Here is a 19,304-nt window from a genome sequence, read left to right as displayed (position 1 = left end):
TAATAAACATTTTCAAACACAGAATTTCACATATACTAAATGTCAATTTCTTTCGTGCGTTTTACGATCAGTTCTGAACACAGAATATGATCCATATTATATCTCATGTAATAGAACACAGAAAACTGCTCTCCGTGTTATATCGAGGATATAATTTATTTGACGCATAGAGAAGCGCTCTGCAGTGTATCATCGTGTATATTTGTTTCAAATAATACTAGTATAGTGTTAATAGTTCGGTATAGGATTATATCGAGGAACATAATATCAATTATTTGACGTATAGAGTATAATTGTGTCAAGTAGAGTGACAAGTGTCAAAATTGAACTTATTAATCATAACTTGTATGATAATTATAAATATCTATAATTTTGTTTATAGTGATTTATTTAATTTAAAAAAATGATTAAGATTGTGATTTATAAAAAAATGATTAATTTCAAATATATATACATCTACGTTTACGATAGAAGCGGTTGTGGATAAGGAGTATGATAAAAAGTAAGTAAATATTTTTTAATTATTTATTTATAGTTGAATTTCATATAGAAAACTCGATTTTCTTACAAAATTTTATAATAAATGAGCTAAATACGTATCCTTATATGTATATAGTGTGAGAAAAAACATAAAGTGGTGTTTATTACGATTTATTTGATGAAATTTGCCTGTACTGAACTAATAAGAAGCCTTATTGATATATTGTGAATTAATACACATTCAAATAATCTTATAAGCATTCTTATATGGTTTCACATTCTCAATAATCCAGTTGTGTTAACTATTTGACTCGAAATGGAGTATAATGTGTACGAAAAAGACGAAATCTATAAGGAAACTAAGGTAACATTATCTAATTTGAAAACTTGTATACCATAAACGAACTGGATTTACGAAACTCACAGGATGATGGTATGGATATGGACGATCTTTTACCACAAGTAGGAGAATTTGGTAGATACCAGAAACTGATGTTATGGTGTGTTTGTTTACCAGCTTGTATCCCCTGTGGATTCGGTGCTTTTAATCAATTATTCATGGCGGATATTCCGGATCATTGGTGTAAAGTAATACAATAATTTACAGAAAAAAAATAATAGAATCAGTTAATAAGAAACGAAAGGTTCCAGGTTTGTCGTTTTTGGATGAAAATGAAAGAAAAAATATATCGATACCGTATGATAATAACACATTTTCAAAATGCGAAAGGTACGCTGTAAATTGGACGGAATTTTCAGAAATCACATCGGAAAATTCGGAATTTTTTACTGTAAATACCTCGTGGCCCAAAGAAAAGTGCGTAGACGGTTGGGTTTATGATAAAACTGAAGTTGTTTCAAGCATTGTTATAGACGTAAGAAACATTTCCTAACCCCTAAATTTATTATTATTAGTTCGCGGTAGTGATTCTGAACATGCTCTTGTAATGTCAAACTAAATTTTTGTGCGTGTTCAGAACATGTCTCGAACAAACCATGTGCGTTCGAAAAGTTCAGAATTGATTCGGAACGTGTTCAAATCAACTACCGCGTGTCAAAAAAGGAATTATTGTGCTATATCTACACTTTTAGTTCGATCTAGTTTGCGATAGGGATATTTATCCTACGCTGGGATTGGTCGCTTTGAATATAGGAGGACCAATCGGAGTTTACACTTTCGGAAGACTCAACGATATTATTGGTAGAAAAAAAACGTTTTTCTTATGTCTAACGACTTTATTGTTGGGTAGCGGATTAACTATAACCGCACAAAATTTTTGGTGGTGGGCCGGAAGTAGGATAATTGTAGGATTAACGATTCCCGCTATGTATCAAATACCTTTCATCATTTGTAAGTATTCAGTTTTAACATACTGAAGTTTGGTTGAGTAGCTACAACAGAATTTTATTATTCTCGAACTATTAGATTTTTGTGTCGATTTTTAGTCGATTCCGAATCAATTTAGTATCGATGTGATATATTACGAACGTACTCGCGATGATTATTAACGGAATCGATATGATCTACGATCATAGAACTAAACGATCCGCGAACAACAATTTTTATCGAACTCTAAAATGATTCGGAATCATACCCGCGAATAAAGCTGATTGTGACAGTCCGCCATTTTGCTTATAAAACAAGCATAGGTTATAATCATTTCGAATGCGTTATTGTAGTTATGAAATATATATATATAAGATTGTTTTTAAAAAAAAATATTGAAATTTGAAAGTGTTTAAGGTGTAAATGTATAAATAATTAGATTTCAGTGTATCACTTTTAGTTTTACAGTTATTTTCATTACGTTATGTAGGTATGTGTTGTTTATAGTAAGAAAATTTTTGTTAAATGTGATTTTAGTGGGACGAAACTTGATATATAATAGTGTTTCATTATGGGAAGAATTGAAATAAGGTAACTAATTACGAAATCTAGTATTTAAAACTCATATTACGAATTCAATTTGATACAACTCCTTAAGGGGAAATAGTTTGTTGAAAATTATTAAAGAAACGATGAAATTATCTATTTTATTCATTGAATATGTTGAATATGTAAAGTTGATGGATAGACAGCATCAATAATACGATGTTTTAGCAAATATTTCGAAAATCTTTAATTGGAATTTTGAAATTATCGTTTATTTACATGATTTTTCAATATATAGGGTGATTATATACTACCGCAGTTTCCTTTTTTTTTGTTTATATCTAGAAAATTGAAAAAAAAATTGTATTTCAATACATGTCAATAATAGAGGTGGGAATTGATACTTGTACTGGTAACGGTTTGAAAATAACGGTTTTCAAAATTAGTATACAACTATTTGAGATTGAGAGTCGGTTTTAAGAAAAATTAATAGAACTTGATTCATAAAAATTTAGTAAATCAACATTATTTTTTCAAAATTTCCAGTTTTTCGTGTAGATTAACAAAAAAAACTTTCTTGAAACTATTAAGGAAAATATTTTTCTCATAAACTCGCCACAAAAACGAAATAGGGCGGTTTTTCGATTTCTAAAACAAAATACGAGGGGACTTCGATAGTTTTAAATATAAGTATAGTTATCGTCATTTTATTTAAACGCGTCGTATACAAAATGTACACGTTTCAGCATTGGAATTAGTGGGGCCAAATTATCGTTCATTCGTAACGGTCCTAACGTGCATATTTTACACAATAGGCCTAATGATGTTGGCCGGTATAACGTATTTAATCCGAGATTGGGTTACCTTGTGCCAAGTCACATCTCTACCGTTTATAATTTATTATTTTTACTGGTTTTACTTACCGGAAAGTCCTCGGTGGTTACTATTGAGGGGCCGATTCGAAGAAGCCTCCGAAATATTAGAAACTTTAGCTAGGGTAAATAAAAAAGAGCTTCCCGATAGTTTCAAACAAAAATTAAAGAGAAAAATAACGCACGTAAGAACAACTAGCGAAGAAGAGGCTCTAAAACGAAATCCAGGCAAGTTTCGTCGGTGTCGTCGCCATCATCATCCGTTATTTGTCGTTTATTATCGATTCCAGGTTGCTTAGATTTATGCGGAACGCCGAATATGAGATTAAAAACAACTTTGATCACCATAAATTGGTTCGCAAACGAAACCGTATACGTCGGCTTGAGCTATTACAGTCCATCTTTAGGCACCGACGAATATTTGAGCTTTTTCTTCTCGGCTCTAGTAGAAATACCGAGTTACTTGGGGTGTTGGTTAATTATGGATAAATGGGGAAGGCGTTGGCCAATTTTTACCTGCATGCTAATTTGCGGCGTGTGTTGTTTGACTACGGTCGCCATACCTAACGGTAAATAATATCCGTCGTAATATTTTCCGAGTTCTAAGTACGTCGATGCGTTTCAGATGACGTCAAAACCACCCTCGTCTTATATCTTATTTCGAAATCCGCAATTTCCGCTTCGTTTTTGATTATCTACCCTTTCGCCGGGGAATTGTACCCGACTCAGCTCAGGGGATTGGGGATCGGTACCTCGGCGTATATAGCCGGACTGGGACTCGTCATCATACCGTTCATTACGTACCTGGTAAGATATTTAAGTAGATTTTTCGAGGTTAGGATCGAAATTATCCATATTTTTCGCTAAAAAAGGCGTTTTGTTTGAAAAGTTCGGGGAAAGTACCATTTTCCATCAAGAATTCGTCAATCGAAGATCGATTCTGTACATTTTTTGACAGTTCCAAAAATGTGTCGTACACCAAAATTGATTTATTCGCAAATTCCACCGAACTTTTTAAATACGCCTCGTATACCCACCCGTACGTCGTTTTAAAGCCGAGTTTCCTAGGGATCCGAATGGCTCATTTTACCCCTTATAATAATGGGGTTAATATCGATAATAGGAGGTGTATTAGGCCTTAGATTACCCGAAACTTTACATCACAAACTCCCTCAATCCATCGAAGAAGGCGAGGAGTTTGGAAAAGATTTCTCGCTCGAAGATTGTCTGCGTTGTATACCTTTAAGGTAAGTGGTGGAAAAAACGAGTTGGGGCACTGGGGGTTGTCGTCGTTGTTGTTTTTTTTTTTTTCAGACCGGCAACGTCGGCGGTGACGTCGTACGAAGATTTAGAACTGGCTGAAGCTGCTCCTTCGGAAAAAACTCCGTTGGAGAAGGATTCGAGTTCTAGAAAATCTATTAGGAAGCTGGTTAGGCAGCAGAGCGTCATGGATACGCAGAAATCTAGCGACGGGACGATGCAGATGACGTATTGGTTTTAGATTGCGTCAAAATTAAATAGTCGGTACACTAGATTATTCTAAACCTCTTATTCGACAGATTTAGCACCAATTGATTTATTCACTTCGAAGATGAAACCTTAAACGGTAGAATTTTTCGAAAATTTGTTCAAACAGATGTAAAAAATGTTTATTTAGATGACAAATGTTTCAATAAAGTGATTTAATTACAATTGTTTTATTTCACGTTTATAACCAATTTTCCAATCTCCCCTCGTATTGATAATCTTACAAAATAAAAGTTTTCGATTACGTTTGTCATTCGAACATTATGGAATATGATTTGAATCGATATTTTAATAGAATAAATCATTCGATTTTTACTATTTTGATTAGAACCACAAAATTATTATCTAAATGTATACAAACCCAAAAGATTGTTTCAGCTTTGTACTTTTCCGCACCACAAAATTCGTAGTATCAAATTCAGAATCGATTCTGAATCAATTTACTATCGCTGTAAGCTTGATTATGAAAGTATTCAATATTTCGATTTATTGGAAACGATTATTATCAATCCAACAATAATTTAATTAGTAATAAATAAATAACGATGTAACCTGAGAACGATAATTTTGAAAGTACGGTCCTTAAACTGATTCGGAATCAGATGCACGAACAAAGCTATTAATACTTCACATGATCTACAATCGATTAATCAGTAAGTCGATACATCACGATTTATTTGATATTTTGATAAGAATCATATAATTCGAATAATACATACACATAAGACGATTATTGGTTTTATATTATTATAAATACGAGCCGAAATATTTTTATTAAAGTAATTCCAAGAAATTTCCATCACAAAATTAATAAAGTCACGGCCGCCATATTGTTATCTTTATAGTCCACGTTCCTAACGAAATCTGGTGTAAAAACGGATTATAATCTATGATATTAGGACTTTGTCAAAATACTCCTTACCACAAAATACAACACGAATCTATGTTTTTAATTTATCTATGGTCGTAAACTATAGGTTGGTAACAATTGATATATCTGACGTTTTGACATTGATTATTTTTTTAATCACAAATTTTAGTATGTAAATTAAATCTGTTTGATTAAGAAAATCTTTAGGATTAAAAATTATTAATATTGTTTTCTGCTGTAAAATGATAACATAGGATAGATTTGCAAATAAAATAAATATAGTAGCAGGTATTTCCGAATTTTTTACTGTCAAACACAATAATTTAAAAACTCAAATATTGTTTATTATAAAAAGTCAAGTTAAATTATAAAAATTTGGTATGTATATAGTTTAATGGAGATTATTTCTCAATTATGTTATCGTAAATATCGCTTTTTCACCTTATTTCTCTCATAATGTATTCTTGAAAATACTACAACTTTTTTGTATATTTACACATTTTTGACACACAAACACTCAATATACACTCAGATATCACCAATAATCAACGTCAAATCTATATATTGCACAAATTCGAATCATATTCCCGTAAAAGTTCATCTACAGACGGCCGGAGTCTAACGTTATATTCCAAGCATTTTTTGATGGTATTTACTATTTTAACAGGCACCCAAGTCACATCCGGATACTCAATTCGATGATTCGGATCCATTATAAAAGCCAATTTCGTCCAGAGTTTCTTCAAATGATGAAACGGCGTTCTCTTATAAACCATTTGATACAAAATACATCCCAACGACCAAACATCAGATTTATAATGCAACTGATATTTGTTTTTCCCGGGGCTCGAAGTATCGTTACGCAAAGCTTCAGGGCTCATATAATTACAAGACCCTTCAGGTATTGTCTTAATCACACTTGTCATATCCGTTTGAACGCTGGAAGCGATACCGAAATCTATTAACTTCAATCCTTTTTCCCCCCACAGAAAATTTGAGGGTTTCAGATCTGAATGGATGATTTCGTGGTCGTGGATTTGTTTCACGGCTTGTAGCATCTCCATCCAATAGAAAAGTAACATGTACATGGGGATGTTTGTCTTTTGGTTGGTTAGATTGTTTAACACGGTAGTAAAATCCTCCCCGCCCTTCTCCAGTACCATAAATAGCTTTTTTTCGTCTTCCAGTATCTGGTAATCGTATAACTTTATGATTCTATCGCAATGTTGTAATCTTTGTAATAATTTTACTTCGTTTATGTATCCTTGAGCTGATTGGGCGTTTTCTAACGAAACACATTTTATTGCCACTAAGAGCCGTTTTTCCACGCAAAAACACTGGTACACGAACGAACTACCGCCTTTTCCTAACAAATTTAAAATGAGATATTGCACATCGTTCACTCTTAATTTTTCGAACGTTTTTTCGTCTGGGATGCTCCTCGGTATGGAACAAACTATATTTTTAGGATTATTCGGCGTCTTTTCGGATTGTAATACAACGCTTTCGTTGTTTACGTTCACTGGGGTTCTAGGAACACTGCAATGTAATTTTGAAGGGAGAATATTTTTCACTTTTGGGGTAACGAAACTATCAAATAGAGGTTTGTTTACCGTACTTTCTTTAAAAGATACGAAATCGTTTTGTTTTGCTGGAGTGTGTAGGGATAATGCCGAAAAATCCAAATCAAAACTATCGTTTTCTTTGGGTTTTAAACACTTATTTTTCGTCTGTTTTGGGTTTTCTTTATTTACTGCTACGGGGACTCCTTCGTTTATACATTCTAATTTTTCGGAAACATTATTACTAGTAAATTCTTGTGTACTAGTGTTGTCTTCTTCCATTTTATAATAGTTTACTGATGGTAGAAGTTCATTGCTGCTGGCTTCGAGTATTTCCCTTTTGATTGCGTTAAAATCTAGAGGAGCTAGTGGTGTGAATTTCTTCGGAACATTTCTTTTCTTCACAGCGGTTTGTGATCCTCTTAATATCATTTCTCTTTCTAAAATAGATTTTCTAAATTCAGCATAATCCGATGTTGAACTCATATTTTGTATATAAAGTACATTTAAAAGTAACGAACTATCAAACTATTGACATTGACATATAAACAATACAAGTATGCCAACAGAAATGATGTATCATAGATAAATGGAACAAAAAATTGTAATTCTTAATATATATTTTAAACAAATAAAAACTTATCAAAAATATTAATTTCGAGTTAGTTATACACTCTATTCCAGAGTTATAATCATTATATACTCAGCCACATCTAAGATAGTTACAATGATTTTTGGAATTTATTTACACCATTAATTTTATGTTGAGGAAGATTTCAAGTACTATTATCAAATAAATTATCAAATTTAAATTTTAGATCTATTAAAGAAAACTGATTTTCATTCTGAATTATTTCCTTATTTATTTAAAAACCATAGACATAGTTCTATAATTGAACATGTGTTGGGATTGAAATTTCTCTATGATTGTTTTAAGATTAGATTGGCAGCATTTTATAATGAAGTGAGTTTTTGACATATGTCAATTCTATTTATACTTGGTAATTCCATTGATTTTGAATGGATGAAATGTGTTAATTCACAGTATTGTATAAAAATGTTAAACTAACAAAGTTCTAGAAGAGAACTTATCCCATAGATATGTAGATACACCTGTTATTATTTCAATAGGACCTTGAATAATTTCATATAACTTTCAAATGTTTATGAATAATGTCTGTCATTTCATAATTGTTCATTACGGTTTTGTCAGTGATTGTGAAAATAAATGAAAAATAGTGCATTTATATATTAATTCTATTCAAAGATAAGCCTATTTTGCTATCAATCTTGTTGTATTTACAGTAATAGCGGTTAATATGTCTCAATATGAGTAAAAGTAAATAGTGAGTTGGAATAATTATAGTTCTATATATTCAGTTGTGTTTGAATATTAAAACTGTATAAATAAGAAGAAATAAAGATTTTAACACTAATAATAATAATTAAAACATTCGGAAAACTTGTTTTGTTAATGGAAGTATTTATAGATAGAAGTCCAATTGGATTCGTTTTTGTGTTAGCAAGGAGTGGAATGCAATAAAAATATACAGAAAGTTGTTTTTTTATGTAAATAACCTAACCTTATATAATATAACCTTATCAATAACAACCTATCTTGGCCTAATCTAACATAAACAATCTTTTAACCTAAAAAATCACAACATAACCTAGGAACTTACTTGAAAATTCATCCTATTCCTGAAAATAAAAATTATAAAACAACACGAAATTTTCATAATTTTAATGATCATTCATTTTCGTTACATAAAATCATCAGATTCATTCCCGTCATCATATTTCGCCATATTATCCGAACTCATCAAAGAATTATAACTTCGAAGTTCAGCATCTTCTCTCCTCCTTTTTTCCTCTTCCTCCTCCTTCTTCTTCTGTTCCCTCAACGATTGTTTCTTATCCTCCCTTTCGAGTCTGTCCCTTTTCTCACGTTCCGCCCTAAAATCTAAAAAAATTCAAAGCCATTAAACAAAATTATATCAAATTATCTCGAACCTGGATGTTCTTCGCGTTTCGTTTTGTTCAACCTATTAACAATTTCGTTTATTCTTTTCGCAACTTGTATTCTCCTTACTTCTTTTTCTTTGTGGAATCCTACTTGGCCTACTTCCATACCGGGTGTTTTCTTCAAATTCGACCACATCGTATACACAATACCGACATCGTTCATTTTATTACCATTTATACTATTCGCTTTAACTAATTGTGCCGCGTCTTCCAATACCGCAGACGGAATGTCGTCTATTGTTTGTCCCTAACAAAATCTATAGATAATTACACTAAAAACTGTAGTTTGATACGTACAGGTCTTAATCTCAAGTACACGTGGGCCGATGATACTTTATCAACGTGAAACCAAACATCTTCCGGCCATCCCCATCTTATTAGATCTTCATCTGTAAAACAACATCATTTTTTTTTTGTGCTACATGTATTAGATCGAAATAATTACTTTCGTTTTTATCGAAACCCATAAACAGGGTAACTGGTGGTGAAACGACGTTACTTTCAAAATAATATACCATTTTTACAGAAATTTAACAAAAATAAATCGAAAACTAATGTTAGGTTATAAGAGCTGTCTAAAAGAATTTAGTAGAGGTGGGATTTAATATACGACGATTTTTTGTAGGTATTTTATATCTAATCAATAAATTTTGTTTATATAAAATTTGCAATTACATGAATTTATATTTGCTTGAATTATTTATAAAGATTATTTAACATGAAAATTTATTTTATTCATAATTAGAATCAATAAAAGTATTTTTTTAATTAGTTGCCATCTCTATAAAAATACTGTTCTTGAATACACTTAAATGTGTAACTTTTTGAAGCGTTACAGTTTCAAAACAATAACTTTGAAGAACGCTCCCCAAATGTCACCAATTTAATCATATTCATTATCCCTTTCTCTATGTAATTTGTAAAAAAACTTTGTGAGTAGTATTAATGATTCTTTTCATCTGAATATAAAATTTGCGTAATAATTTTACTAGTTTTTAATTATATTCATGTTGAAATCGTGCAATATCTATAAATAATAACGTTGTGATTGGTTCACGTTTAATGTATACTATAAATAGGTATACAGTAAAAGTCTATATTAAAAAATTAACGTGCTTGACGAATTATTTTATAAACTTGGCATTGCAAACTCGTTCCACCAGATCAGAATTCGTTTAACGGAAAAGTAAAAAGTGTGAAAAATTTGTTCTCAAAGTCATGGGAATTGAAATAATTGCGGTTTAAATTTCTTTTTTATATCAAAAGATATTTTAATTGAAAATAATAGTGGTTTTAGGCTCCGTTAATATTTTCTCGTTAAAAAACGTACAGAATCTATTAAAATAAAGACTAAAATACATCAAGTATGTTTTGAAACTGAATATTATTTGTCTTTATTTGAAATGTTACGTGAATATGACTAAAGCTCCATCTATCGGGTATTCTACTAAATCATTATTTAAATACTCACTCTTCAAGTACTTCTTGGCTAAATCCGTCTCTGATGTATATCGATGTAGTTAACAATTTCGAAAAAATCAAATATAACAAGGCGATGATACGTGTTATTAGTTACGGAAAGCGAACAAAAGGACATCAGGATATCTATTATAGTGATAATGATGAACGTTAACAAATTATATAAATGTTTTATGTATTTTCCAATACCAAGCCCATTGCCCAATAGGTGGGGCTGTTATTTTTTTTTCATTTATTGTGAAACAAATGAAATTGTAAACACGTCACTTTTGTCTCACAACATGGAAGTATACTAAGTCAATATGGAGTCCAAATCATGACATCATAATCACCTGTCAGTAAAACGAAGTTATTAAAAACACTGTATATTCATAATGATACACTTTTTATTATACTGGCAGCGATGTTACTGCATACAAAATAATTCGATGAAAGTTAAATACATTCTTAAGCATCTCGTTTTGTTTTTGAATCAAAATAATGGCATTTGAAAATTGAAAGTTGTACGTCAATATGCACGTGGAATTATAATTAATATTTTCACTTAAGTTTGATTAGGAATGGGAATTTTTTTGATAAAAAATATAATAGAAAAATAAAATTACGGATAACTGTGAATAAATTTCGATAACGTATCGAGTACGTGAGAAAACTATTTAGAATTTATGTCCTACAGCGCATGCGTCATGTATGCTGGTACAGCATCGTAAATAACTCTATTAAAAAAGCAATTTAAAACGGATAATTTGTGTAAACGGTAAAATTTTCATATTATACGAACGAAAGTGTAATTAGAATAAACTTCTGTTGAAAAATTATTGGTAGACTACACGACCTAAAGGAAATTACAGTAATTGGATGTTTTTGTTTTCGCAATACTGACATCAACGTTTCATCACTACCCATTTGTCCGTTGCTTATTCTACTATCTGATATAAAAATATCGTTTCGCAATCACGAGATTCGAGAAATAAAAAATTGATAGTCATTTCAAATCACGAATTTCGAATAAATTGATTTACAAGATATTGAATCGAAGTGAATTATCAATATCGTTGTTTATTTTAGTTGTATATAAGAAAATTTCGTTTTCTCATAGACTTACGTAATAAATAAAGAAGATGCAGGTTCAATGTCACGATAGAAAACGAATAGGTTGAAGGTCGGACGAAACTGGGCCAACAATTTTTTCTTTTTCTCTTCGCAATACGATAAGATAGTATACAGAACGTGAGAGTATAGAAATATCGTCATCGAGGAAATAGAAAGTTCGTTTTTCATTATTTACGAAACCATATACGAGAGCTAGACGAAAATTTATCAAATTCCAACAAATACACTCATTTAATTTGTAAATATTATAGATTACGACATAATCAGTGTTGAAATCAATTTTTAAAATGTTTATGTATCACTATAATTAATAATTTCATTTTAATTGCTATCAAACGATATTACAAAATTGATTTAAAGATGTTTTTATAAAGCAACAACTATTTATAAGGTTGTACATTCTCTTTTTAATCAATCTGATATACTACTAGAATAGAAAATAACGTTTTTTTATAATAAAACACAAAATATCACATTCAATTAGCATATATAAACAAAATATAAAAATTAAACTGTCATTTTATGGAATAATACGTTTATATCCCGTACACGGAACTACTCTGTTATACTGTGTCAAAACATACAAATCCCTCTACGAGTTTATAGTTTATCTATGGTAATGACCCATCTTTCCATCTCACTGAACTACTACTTACGTGTAATGTTCCATCTTAATAATAACGTACTACATGTTCACGTACCGTTCAAAATTATGCAATTCGCACATTAAATATTAAATAATGCGGCATTTTTTTTTTCGCAACATATTATCTTTGTATTAAGTAGGTCAAATGTATACCGAATTAGAAGAAAGAACCATCACTCGATTCTATTCGATGGAAAAGAATCGAATCAATTTTTTATATAGAAAAAAATGTCGATTGCAATCTACTAAACATTAAAATTAAATTGAAGATTCTATTAGACGTCTTGATAATCACGTTTTATTCTTTATTAAGGTTATTTATGAAGTTGAAGACCCTGTCCTATACCTATAGGATGATATAATGATCCAATCGAATGACCTAGACCCTTAAAACAACCAACACTTAGACTTCTGTCAATATGTTGGCATCGATAAAGATAACCGCGATTAAAAGTACAGGACCGGCTCCAGAGATGATTCAAAAATTGAAATAAATCAATTTAATTGATATAAATTGAGGTTATGACATATATTCAAATGTATTATGAAATACCTGTTTTTTTACCGATTTAAAATAATATCTAAACATAAATGTACGTATTTAATAATAATTTTTGATAAATTTAATAGTCGTGTTTAGAAAGTAGTAGTGATACGGCTCTGTATAAAAACGAAGATGTTTTTATTGAAAAAGACAAGGTTAAAAAAATTACCTTTCAATATACTTTCCTTATTTGATCGGTTTTGCCACTTTCAAGGTATCACAAAATTCAATTAACCTATTCCGAACGATCTCGGCGTATGTATTGTTTGTATTTGTCTTTAATTATTATTATTATCACTAAGAATTGCAATTATTACATCATATATGTTAAATCGATGTACTTTTAAAAATAATTATTGTTATTTAAATGCGCAGTTTTTTATTTACCCCGGTATAATTTTACGTTAAATTTCATTTCCAGACTGTTTGTTTTTACGACAATTTCTTAAATGCGAAATAATTCACAGTTTGTTGACCTTCTGTCGGTCAATGTCGAGAAACAGGATACGGCTCTGTTCACAGTACGTAGAAATCTAATGGAATCGATTTATTTGTAACATTCGAATGAATTCGTTCTGTGAAATTATTAATCGTGAAAAATGTCTTTATACATTTAGTTTTTCTATTCTTTTATCCGATTTAAATATACTAAGACAACACGCGATAGTGATAGTGGTCAAAAGTCATCCTAACGGCGGCAGATGAAGTTGAGTTTGAGTGGAGGGGGGATAGCCTTCCACCTGGGGGCACAATCGGCTCCGATCTAGGTTAGGAAGCCGTGGGGATGTGGGCCGAGTATATACGCCGCTTCCATGTCCACCTGATAGTTCATTTATAGTGTTTCTTCGCTGTAGTTCTTCGGATTACCAATTGGTAAGTTTTTGTTGCGTTTCGGTGGAATTTGAAATAAAAAATATATATATATATATATATATAAAACGGTAGTATGACGATGGTATTTTCATAACGGGTTTTCTCTAGTCGTAGATTCAGTGAAGTGTTGCAGTGTAAACAATCGAGAATACATAAATTTAGTGTAATATATTCGATTTTTGAATCTAGTTTGAAAATATCATCGTTAAACTGTGAAATTTTTATTATTTTGCATGTTTGTACCAATTAAATTTATTAGTTTTCGATTTTTTTAAAAGTAATTCTTATTAAATCATGATCATCACGTAAAAAATTCGTTATATCTTCAAAAAAACAACCAAATAAGTGACAACAATGTAAATGTCATATTACAGAACCGTATCTAACTGAAATTCATAAAATCTCGTACTGATTGTGAATTATGACGTGAATATGATTTTAATTTAGGGGTTATTAACCTAAAAAAATAATCACATAACAAAATAATACCCCCAACATTTTTACAACGATTCTAATACGTATTATAATTTTTATATTTTTCAAGCCCCTAAAATATACACGCCACTGACTTAATATATTTAAAACTCACTGTATATATGTTTAGTATTCTATTATAATATAAATTCCGTTGAAATTTGCACAAAAGATTCATAACAATTAGAGATAATTACATCCACATCTTCAAATATTGCGTAATATTTGACGGTAGATATCGAGAAAACAAATATGGGAGCTGGTTTTAATGATTGTGTCGTAAGAGTTAAAAGTAACAAAACTACAAATTATTATTGTGAAATAAAAGTTTTGTTTAGTATTGAATTGTTAATTCATGTAAAAATTCTCGTGATTTATCAGATCTAACCTCAAATTTAACAATAAGTTCTTAGTCGTGTTATCTCGTTAATATAAATGAAAGTGGATTATCTTCAATACAGTAATTATTAGTCAATCTATAGTACGTATGTTGTAATTAATAATTTCTCTATGAAAATACTACGTTTCGTAATATATAACGTAATAAAATTATATGTTATAGTTTTATATTACAATTATATGAAGATATCGCTTCTTCGCAAATATATTTACAAGAATTCTTTCGAAGAAGCTGAATGTTTGTTACCGTTATTACATACCTCACGACCTACTTAATTTACACGGCGCGTTAATTGGCATTTTCGCGAAATTTAAACTTAGACTTGCTCGAAATAAACAGACTACAGAATATTCGTAATTCTATAAAAAAGAAGACGAGATGATTCTAGTTCTATGGCGGGTAGAATAATTTACTGAATCTGTACTAAAAACTTATAGGTAGCGCGGATTTCAATATCAATTTATATCGTGATATTTGATATGGATGGATAAATTACATTGAAAATTAAAAATCTATCATCATTATTATTATACTTAATCCAAACGATAAGATTACAAAATATTCGCGATTTTATAAAAAAGAAGACGAGCTTAAGTTAGTTCCGTGGCAGGTAGAGTAAGTTTCTGAATCTATATTATAATCTTAAAGGTAACGCGGATTCTAATATTTGTGAATTCCATAACTATTTTATATGAATGAATAAATTCAGTTATTATCGATATATAAAAAAATACAAATTCATGAAAAGCAACATTAATATACCAATTGTAAACATACGAATAGAATGTTCCGATTAATAGTTCTCTGACAGGTAAAAATAAGTTTATGAATCTATACTAAAACTTTACAGGTAGCGCGAATTTCATTACTTGTTATTTCGTAAATTTTCTAAATAGATGAATAAATTTAGTTATTAACAATACAAAAAAAATTCAAACGTATAAAAAGTACATTATTATACCTAATCCAAACAACTTTATAAATAAGAACGGATTAGTTCTGTGGCAGGTAGAATGAGTTACTGAATTAATCTTGGGTAACGCTAATTCAAATTTAATTTAATCACGTAAATATTCGATAAAAATGCAAAAAATTAGTTATTATCATTATTATTATGCTTGATCGAAGTAGGAAGATAATAGAAAATTTGCACTTTTATATAAAAACAAAAAAGGGTGAGACTAAGTTACTGAATTTTACAGGTAGCGCGATTCAAATGTTAATCTCGTAAATATTTTAAACAGATGAATAAATTTAGGTTTTATCGATATCACAACAATAAAAATGTACAAAAACCTTCATTAATAATAATTATAGTAAAGATTATTCGCAATTTTATAAAAAAGACGAGTCACTTTATGTCGAGAAATATAAGTTACTGAATCAATACTATAATCATAAAGGTAGCGCGGAACATACGGAAGCTTATTTATGTTGAATTAACCTTTTATAATAACAATTTATAATTCCCACGCATTTACAATCTGTTAAATTTCAACAATCAACAGATTTTCACTGATCATAATCGTTGTTAGTAATAGTAAAGCACTTAAATCGAGTTATGCAATTTCCAATACATTGTATTATTATTCTTTTATAAATGATGATTGTTCACATTGTATTAAACAGGAAGAGAACGTTATTAGAATAGTTTATAGTCCAGGAGAGAAATTTTTATTATAAATTTGACGTATTTTGTTTTGTTTTCACTGTACACGTGCGGTATTTCAGCACCATCTATCGTTAATTTTACGTACTAACACCGATATCTCAAATTCTTTATTATTATTTACATTTACTGTTTCGTATACGTATAAAAAACATACGGTGTGATCTAATATCTATAATTAGAATCGAAATTATTATATACCGACATATTATTACGAAAAGTAAAAGTTACCTGAAGCACCTGCATATTGCACGTAACAACAAATCAGGCAATAACAAAAAATATTATCTTCGTTGGCAGGTGAAAATTTTATGTTACAAAGTAATCGAGAACTTTCATAAACGTGACAACATCGGCGCACATAAACGATAAAACACAAAATGAAATCCTATTCTACCCAAGTGTGACTTGGAGAAATTAGTGAAAATTAAACAATGACGTTTATGTCCTGTTACTTAATTAAATAAAAAGAAACTCGACAAACAATTAATTTCGGTTGTCTTTAAAATTACTACGCACAATAAGCGGATTTCACTGCCACATATCTCAAATACATTACGTCCTCGTGAAAGTTTTCAATTTCCAACAATCGTTGTGTTGATCGAATCGATTAATATTAATAATCGATACGCGATATCGATAAATATTTTTATAACTGAAATGTATTCATTGACTCGGAGTATTGACCGTGAAAGCCGTTCATAACTTGAATTCGTCTCGGGTCAACCGTCGACCCAGATATATATATATATATATATATATATATATATTAGAACGCCAGACCGTGATGTGTGACACACAACCAACACCGCGTGTTCGCTTGTAAAGAACCGGAATACATTAAAAACGATTAATACAATAAAAGTTAATGGAAAAATCCCGAGTTTATAGTAGATTTTTTTTTTCATAAAAAAGAAGACGAGTTACAATTAGAACCAGTTACTGAATCAATACTATAAACATAAAGGTAACGCGAAAATTTTATACGCGATAAAGGCGTGGACAACTCGATTTGACTTTGGACAGGGCCGTATTCAGGATAACTTGTAAAATATTTTATCGTAAATTTTTCCAGATCAAGCATGTTAAGGGAATTAACGTTGCTCCTCATAGGAGCTGTATTAGTAATGGGACAAAGAAGATTGTCTCTGCCGGATCCGAGAAGTTGCGCTAACAGTAAGTTTAGCAGGATTTAATTTTTGAAAAAAGTTAAAATGATCCCGAATTTTCTCAGGAGTACGTCATGCTACTTACAGAGACGCCAGAGGCGTGACGCATTCCTATTTCTTCAGTTGGGAGCACGGACCAACTAGAGGATTGGAAGTGGATTGGCTCGATGCCAGAAACATCTGCAGAAGGCATTGTATGGATGCAGTTTCATTGGAAACTCCACAAGAAAACGAATTCATCAAACAGAGAATAGCCAGAGGTTGATTATTGATTAATATGAATTTTTTTAGTCTAGATAATAATAATTGCAGGTAACGTCAGGTACATTTGGACGTCCGGTAGAAAATGTAATTTCGCCGGTTGCGAAAGGGCCGATTTACAACCACCAAATATCAACGGGTGGTTCTGGTCGGGATCCGGAGCTAAAATCGGACCGACTACTCAAAGAAATACCGGGGATTGGAGCGCAACCGGAGGATTCGGACAAGCTCAACCCGATAACAGAGAAGCGGCACAGGTAACTAAAGTTTTCATACTAATTTTTCAAATTTTCTCATACACCTGGTATATTCATACAATTTAACTTTTTGTTTCCGATTTTTCAACTTTTATATCTTGTATATCGAAAATTGGATCGTTTTTAATTGAATATTAGACTAAAGCTCTAAAATATTCATACTAATTTTTCAAATTTTCTCATACACCTGGTATATTTATACAATTTAACTTTTTGTTTTCGATGTTTCAACTTTTATATCTTGTATATCGAAAATTGGATCGTTTTCAATTTAATATTTAGACTAAAGCTCTAAAATATCGATTCACTTCACCTAAAAACCGCGATCAAAATTTAAACGAACTTTAAACGTCAATGACCTTATATAATATCGACTTTGATGACGCTAAATTGAATTTTAAATCAATTTAAATATATTTTAAAAAGTACTTACATTACAAACATCTTGTATATCACTTCGTTATTTAATATTTCTTATGAAATTAACTACACACTGTTAAATACGAAGACTTTTGTATAAATGATTCGTTTTAATTGACGTTTATTGTTTTTCTATACCTGGTCTTAAATCGAATGAGATATCCAGCTACAAAATCGAGTCTGCAATATATTAAACATACACAAACGAACGTACCTATGTAATCTCTTTCAGGGTAACGACGAATCGTGTCTGTCTATTCTCAACAATTTCTACAATGATGGTATTAAATGGCATGACGTTGCCTGTCATCACGTCAAACCTTTCGTATGCGAAGACAGCGAAGAATTACTCAATTTCGTCGCTTCTAGAAATCCTGGTATTCGTTTATAGATAAAGGCTCTGTAAATTATTAGAAGAAACACGATCGTACCTTCAAAAATGACCATAAATTTTTTTTTCTATTTATTTATTTTATTTGTCAAATATTGCTGACCAAATCTCGATAAGGTTTTTTAAAACTTTCAATTGGTCATTTTTTTTTTCATCTACATTTTTCCATGGCTTTCGCTTGTGAATATTAGCTTTGTTAGATGTTAGTTTTGTACCTATTTTTTAAATTAATATATTTAATATTAAAATACCAAGTGTTTTATTTACCTACCCACGTAACAGTAGTCACTACCAAATTTTCTTGGATATATAGAAGAAGAAGAACTGACAGGTATATACGATTTTAAAATTTATACAAATTACTCATATTAACTTATTTTGAATAATGAATTTAATTA

The 19,304-nt window shown here is 30.5% G+C and overlaps 4 protein-coding genes across 6 annotated transcripts; 2 read left to right on the top strand and 2 right to left on the bottom strand.

Moving 5' to 3' along the window:
• Positions 1-316: 316 nt before the first annotated feature.
• Positions 317-4,915, top strand: LOC130891941 (carcinine transporter). 2 transcript variants are annotated; one of them, XM_057797039.1, is made up of 9 exons: positions 560-844; positions 907-1,068; positions 1,125-1,355; positions 1,573-1,831; positions 3,100-3,453; positions 3,516-3,794; positions 3,851-4,032; positions 4,294-4,472; positions 4,540-4,915. In XM_057797039.1, the coding sequence occupies exons 1-9, from the start codon at positions 797-799 to the stop codon at positions 4,724-4,726; spliced, it is 1,881 nt and encodes a 626-aa protein (XP_057653022.1). In that variant the 5' UTR covers positions 560-796; the 3' UTR covers positions 4,727-4,915. The 2 variants fall into 2 exon arrangements, with proteins under 2 accessions (XP_057653024.1, XP_057653022.1); XM_057797041.1 differs by lacking the exons at positions 560-844; positions 907-1,068 and adding an exon at positions 317-502 and having other exon boundaries at positions 1,132-1,355.
• A 990-nt stretch (positions 4,916-5,905) lies between these two features.
• LOC130891940 (dual specificity protein kinase Ttk) lies at positions 5,906-7,734 on the bottom strand. Its single transcript, XM_057797038.1, has one exon. It carries the CDS (start codon positions 7,669-7,671, stop codon positions 6,181-6,183), a length of 1,491 nt encoding a protein of 496 aa, XP_057653021.1. The 5' UTR covers positions 7,672-7,734; the 3' UTR covers positions 5,906-6,180.
• A 1,180-nt stretch (positions 7,735-8,914) lies between these two features.
• On the bottom strand, positions 8,915-9,808 carry LOC130891939 (coiled-coil domain-containing protein 25). Its single transcript, XM_057797037.1, has 4 exons — positions 9,656-9,808; positions 9,508-9,599; positions 9,199-9,457; positions 8,915-9,148 (listed from the first exon to the last, which is right to left on the bottom strand). Exons 1-4 carry the CDS (start codon positions 9,726-9,728, stop codon positions 8,949-8,951), a joined length of 624 nt encoding a protein of 207 aa, XP_057653020.1. The 5' UTR covers positions 9,729-9,808; the 3' UTR covers positions 8,915-8,948.
• A 3,750-nt stretch (positions 9,809-13,558) lies between these two features.
• On the top strand, positions 13,559-19,154 carry LOC130891938 (uncharacterized). 2 transcript variants are annotated; one of them, XM_057797035.1, is made up of 5 exons: positions 13,559-13,865; positions 17,484-17,584; positions 17,643-17,837; positions 17,890-18,095; positions 18,748-19,154. In XM_057797035.1, the coding sequence occupies exons 2-5, from the start codon at positions 17,491-17,493 to the stop codon at positions 18,904-18,906; spliced, it is 654 nt and encodes a 217-aa protein (XP_057653018.1). In that variant the 5' UTR covers positions 13,559-13,865; positions 17,484-17,490; the 3' UTR covers positions 18,907-19,154. The 2 variants fall into 2 exon arrangements, with proteins under 2 accessions (XP_057653018.1, XP_057653019.1); XM_057797036.1 differs by lacking the exon at positions 13,559-13,865 and adding an exon at positions 14,615-14,820.
• Positions 19,155-19,304: the final 150 nt, after the last annotated feature.

Source organism: Diorhabda carinulata, chromosome 3 (assembly GCF_026250575.1).
Source record: "Diorhabda carinulata isolate Delta chromosome 3, icDioCari1.1, whole genome shotgun sequence".
NCBI classification, from domain to species: domain Eukaryota; kingdom Metazoa; phylum Arthropoda; class Insecta; order Coleoptera; family Chrysomelidae; genus Diorhabda; species Diorhabda carinulata.
This window is presented reverse-complemented; position numbering and strand designations above follow the sequence as displayed.

Bases quoted from the DNA above. Each gene is read 5' to 3' on its own strand.
- LOC130891941 (XM_057797039.1), top strand. From the start codon at position 797: ATGGAGTATAATGTGTACGAAAAAGACGAAATCTATAAGGAAACTAAG. The intron at 845-906 runs GTAACATTATCT...CGAAACTCACAG, and splicing joins AAATCTATAAGGAAACTAAG to GATGATGGTATGGATATGGA. The intron at 3,795-3,850 runs GTAAATAATATC...GATGCGTTTCAG, and splicing joins TACGGTCGCCATACCTAACG to ATGACGTCAAAACCACCCTC.
- LOC130891939 (XM_057797037.1), bottom strand. From the start codon at position 9,728: ATGGTATATTATTTTGAAAGTAACGTCGTTTCACCACCAGTTACCCTG. The intron at 9,458-9,507 runs GTACGTATCAAA...AGATTTTGTTAG, and splicing joins TGTACTTGAGATTAAGACCT to GGACAAACAATAGACGACAT. The intron at 9,149-9,198 runs GTTCGAGATAAT...GAATTTTTTTAG, and splicing joins GAAACGCGAAGAACATCCAG to ATTTTAGGGCGGAACGTGAG.
- LOC130891938 (XM_057797035.1), top strand. From the start codon at position 17,491: ATGTTAAGGGAATTAACGTTGCTCCTCATAGGAGCTGTATTAGTAATG. The intron at 17,585-17,642 runs GTAAGTTTAGCA...GAATTTTCTCAG, and splicing joins TCCGAGAAGTTGCGCTAACA to GAGTACGTCATGCTACTTAC. The intron at 18,096-18,747 runs GTAACTAAAGTT...AATCTCTTTCAG, and splicing joins ATAACAGAGAAGCGGCACAG to GGTAACGACGAATCGTGTCT.
- LOC130891940 (XM_057797038.1), bottom strand. From the start codon at position 7,671: ATGAGTTCAACATCGGATTATGCTGAATTTAGAAAATCTATTTTAGAA.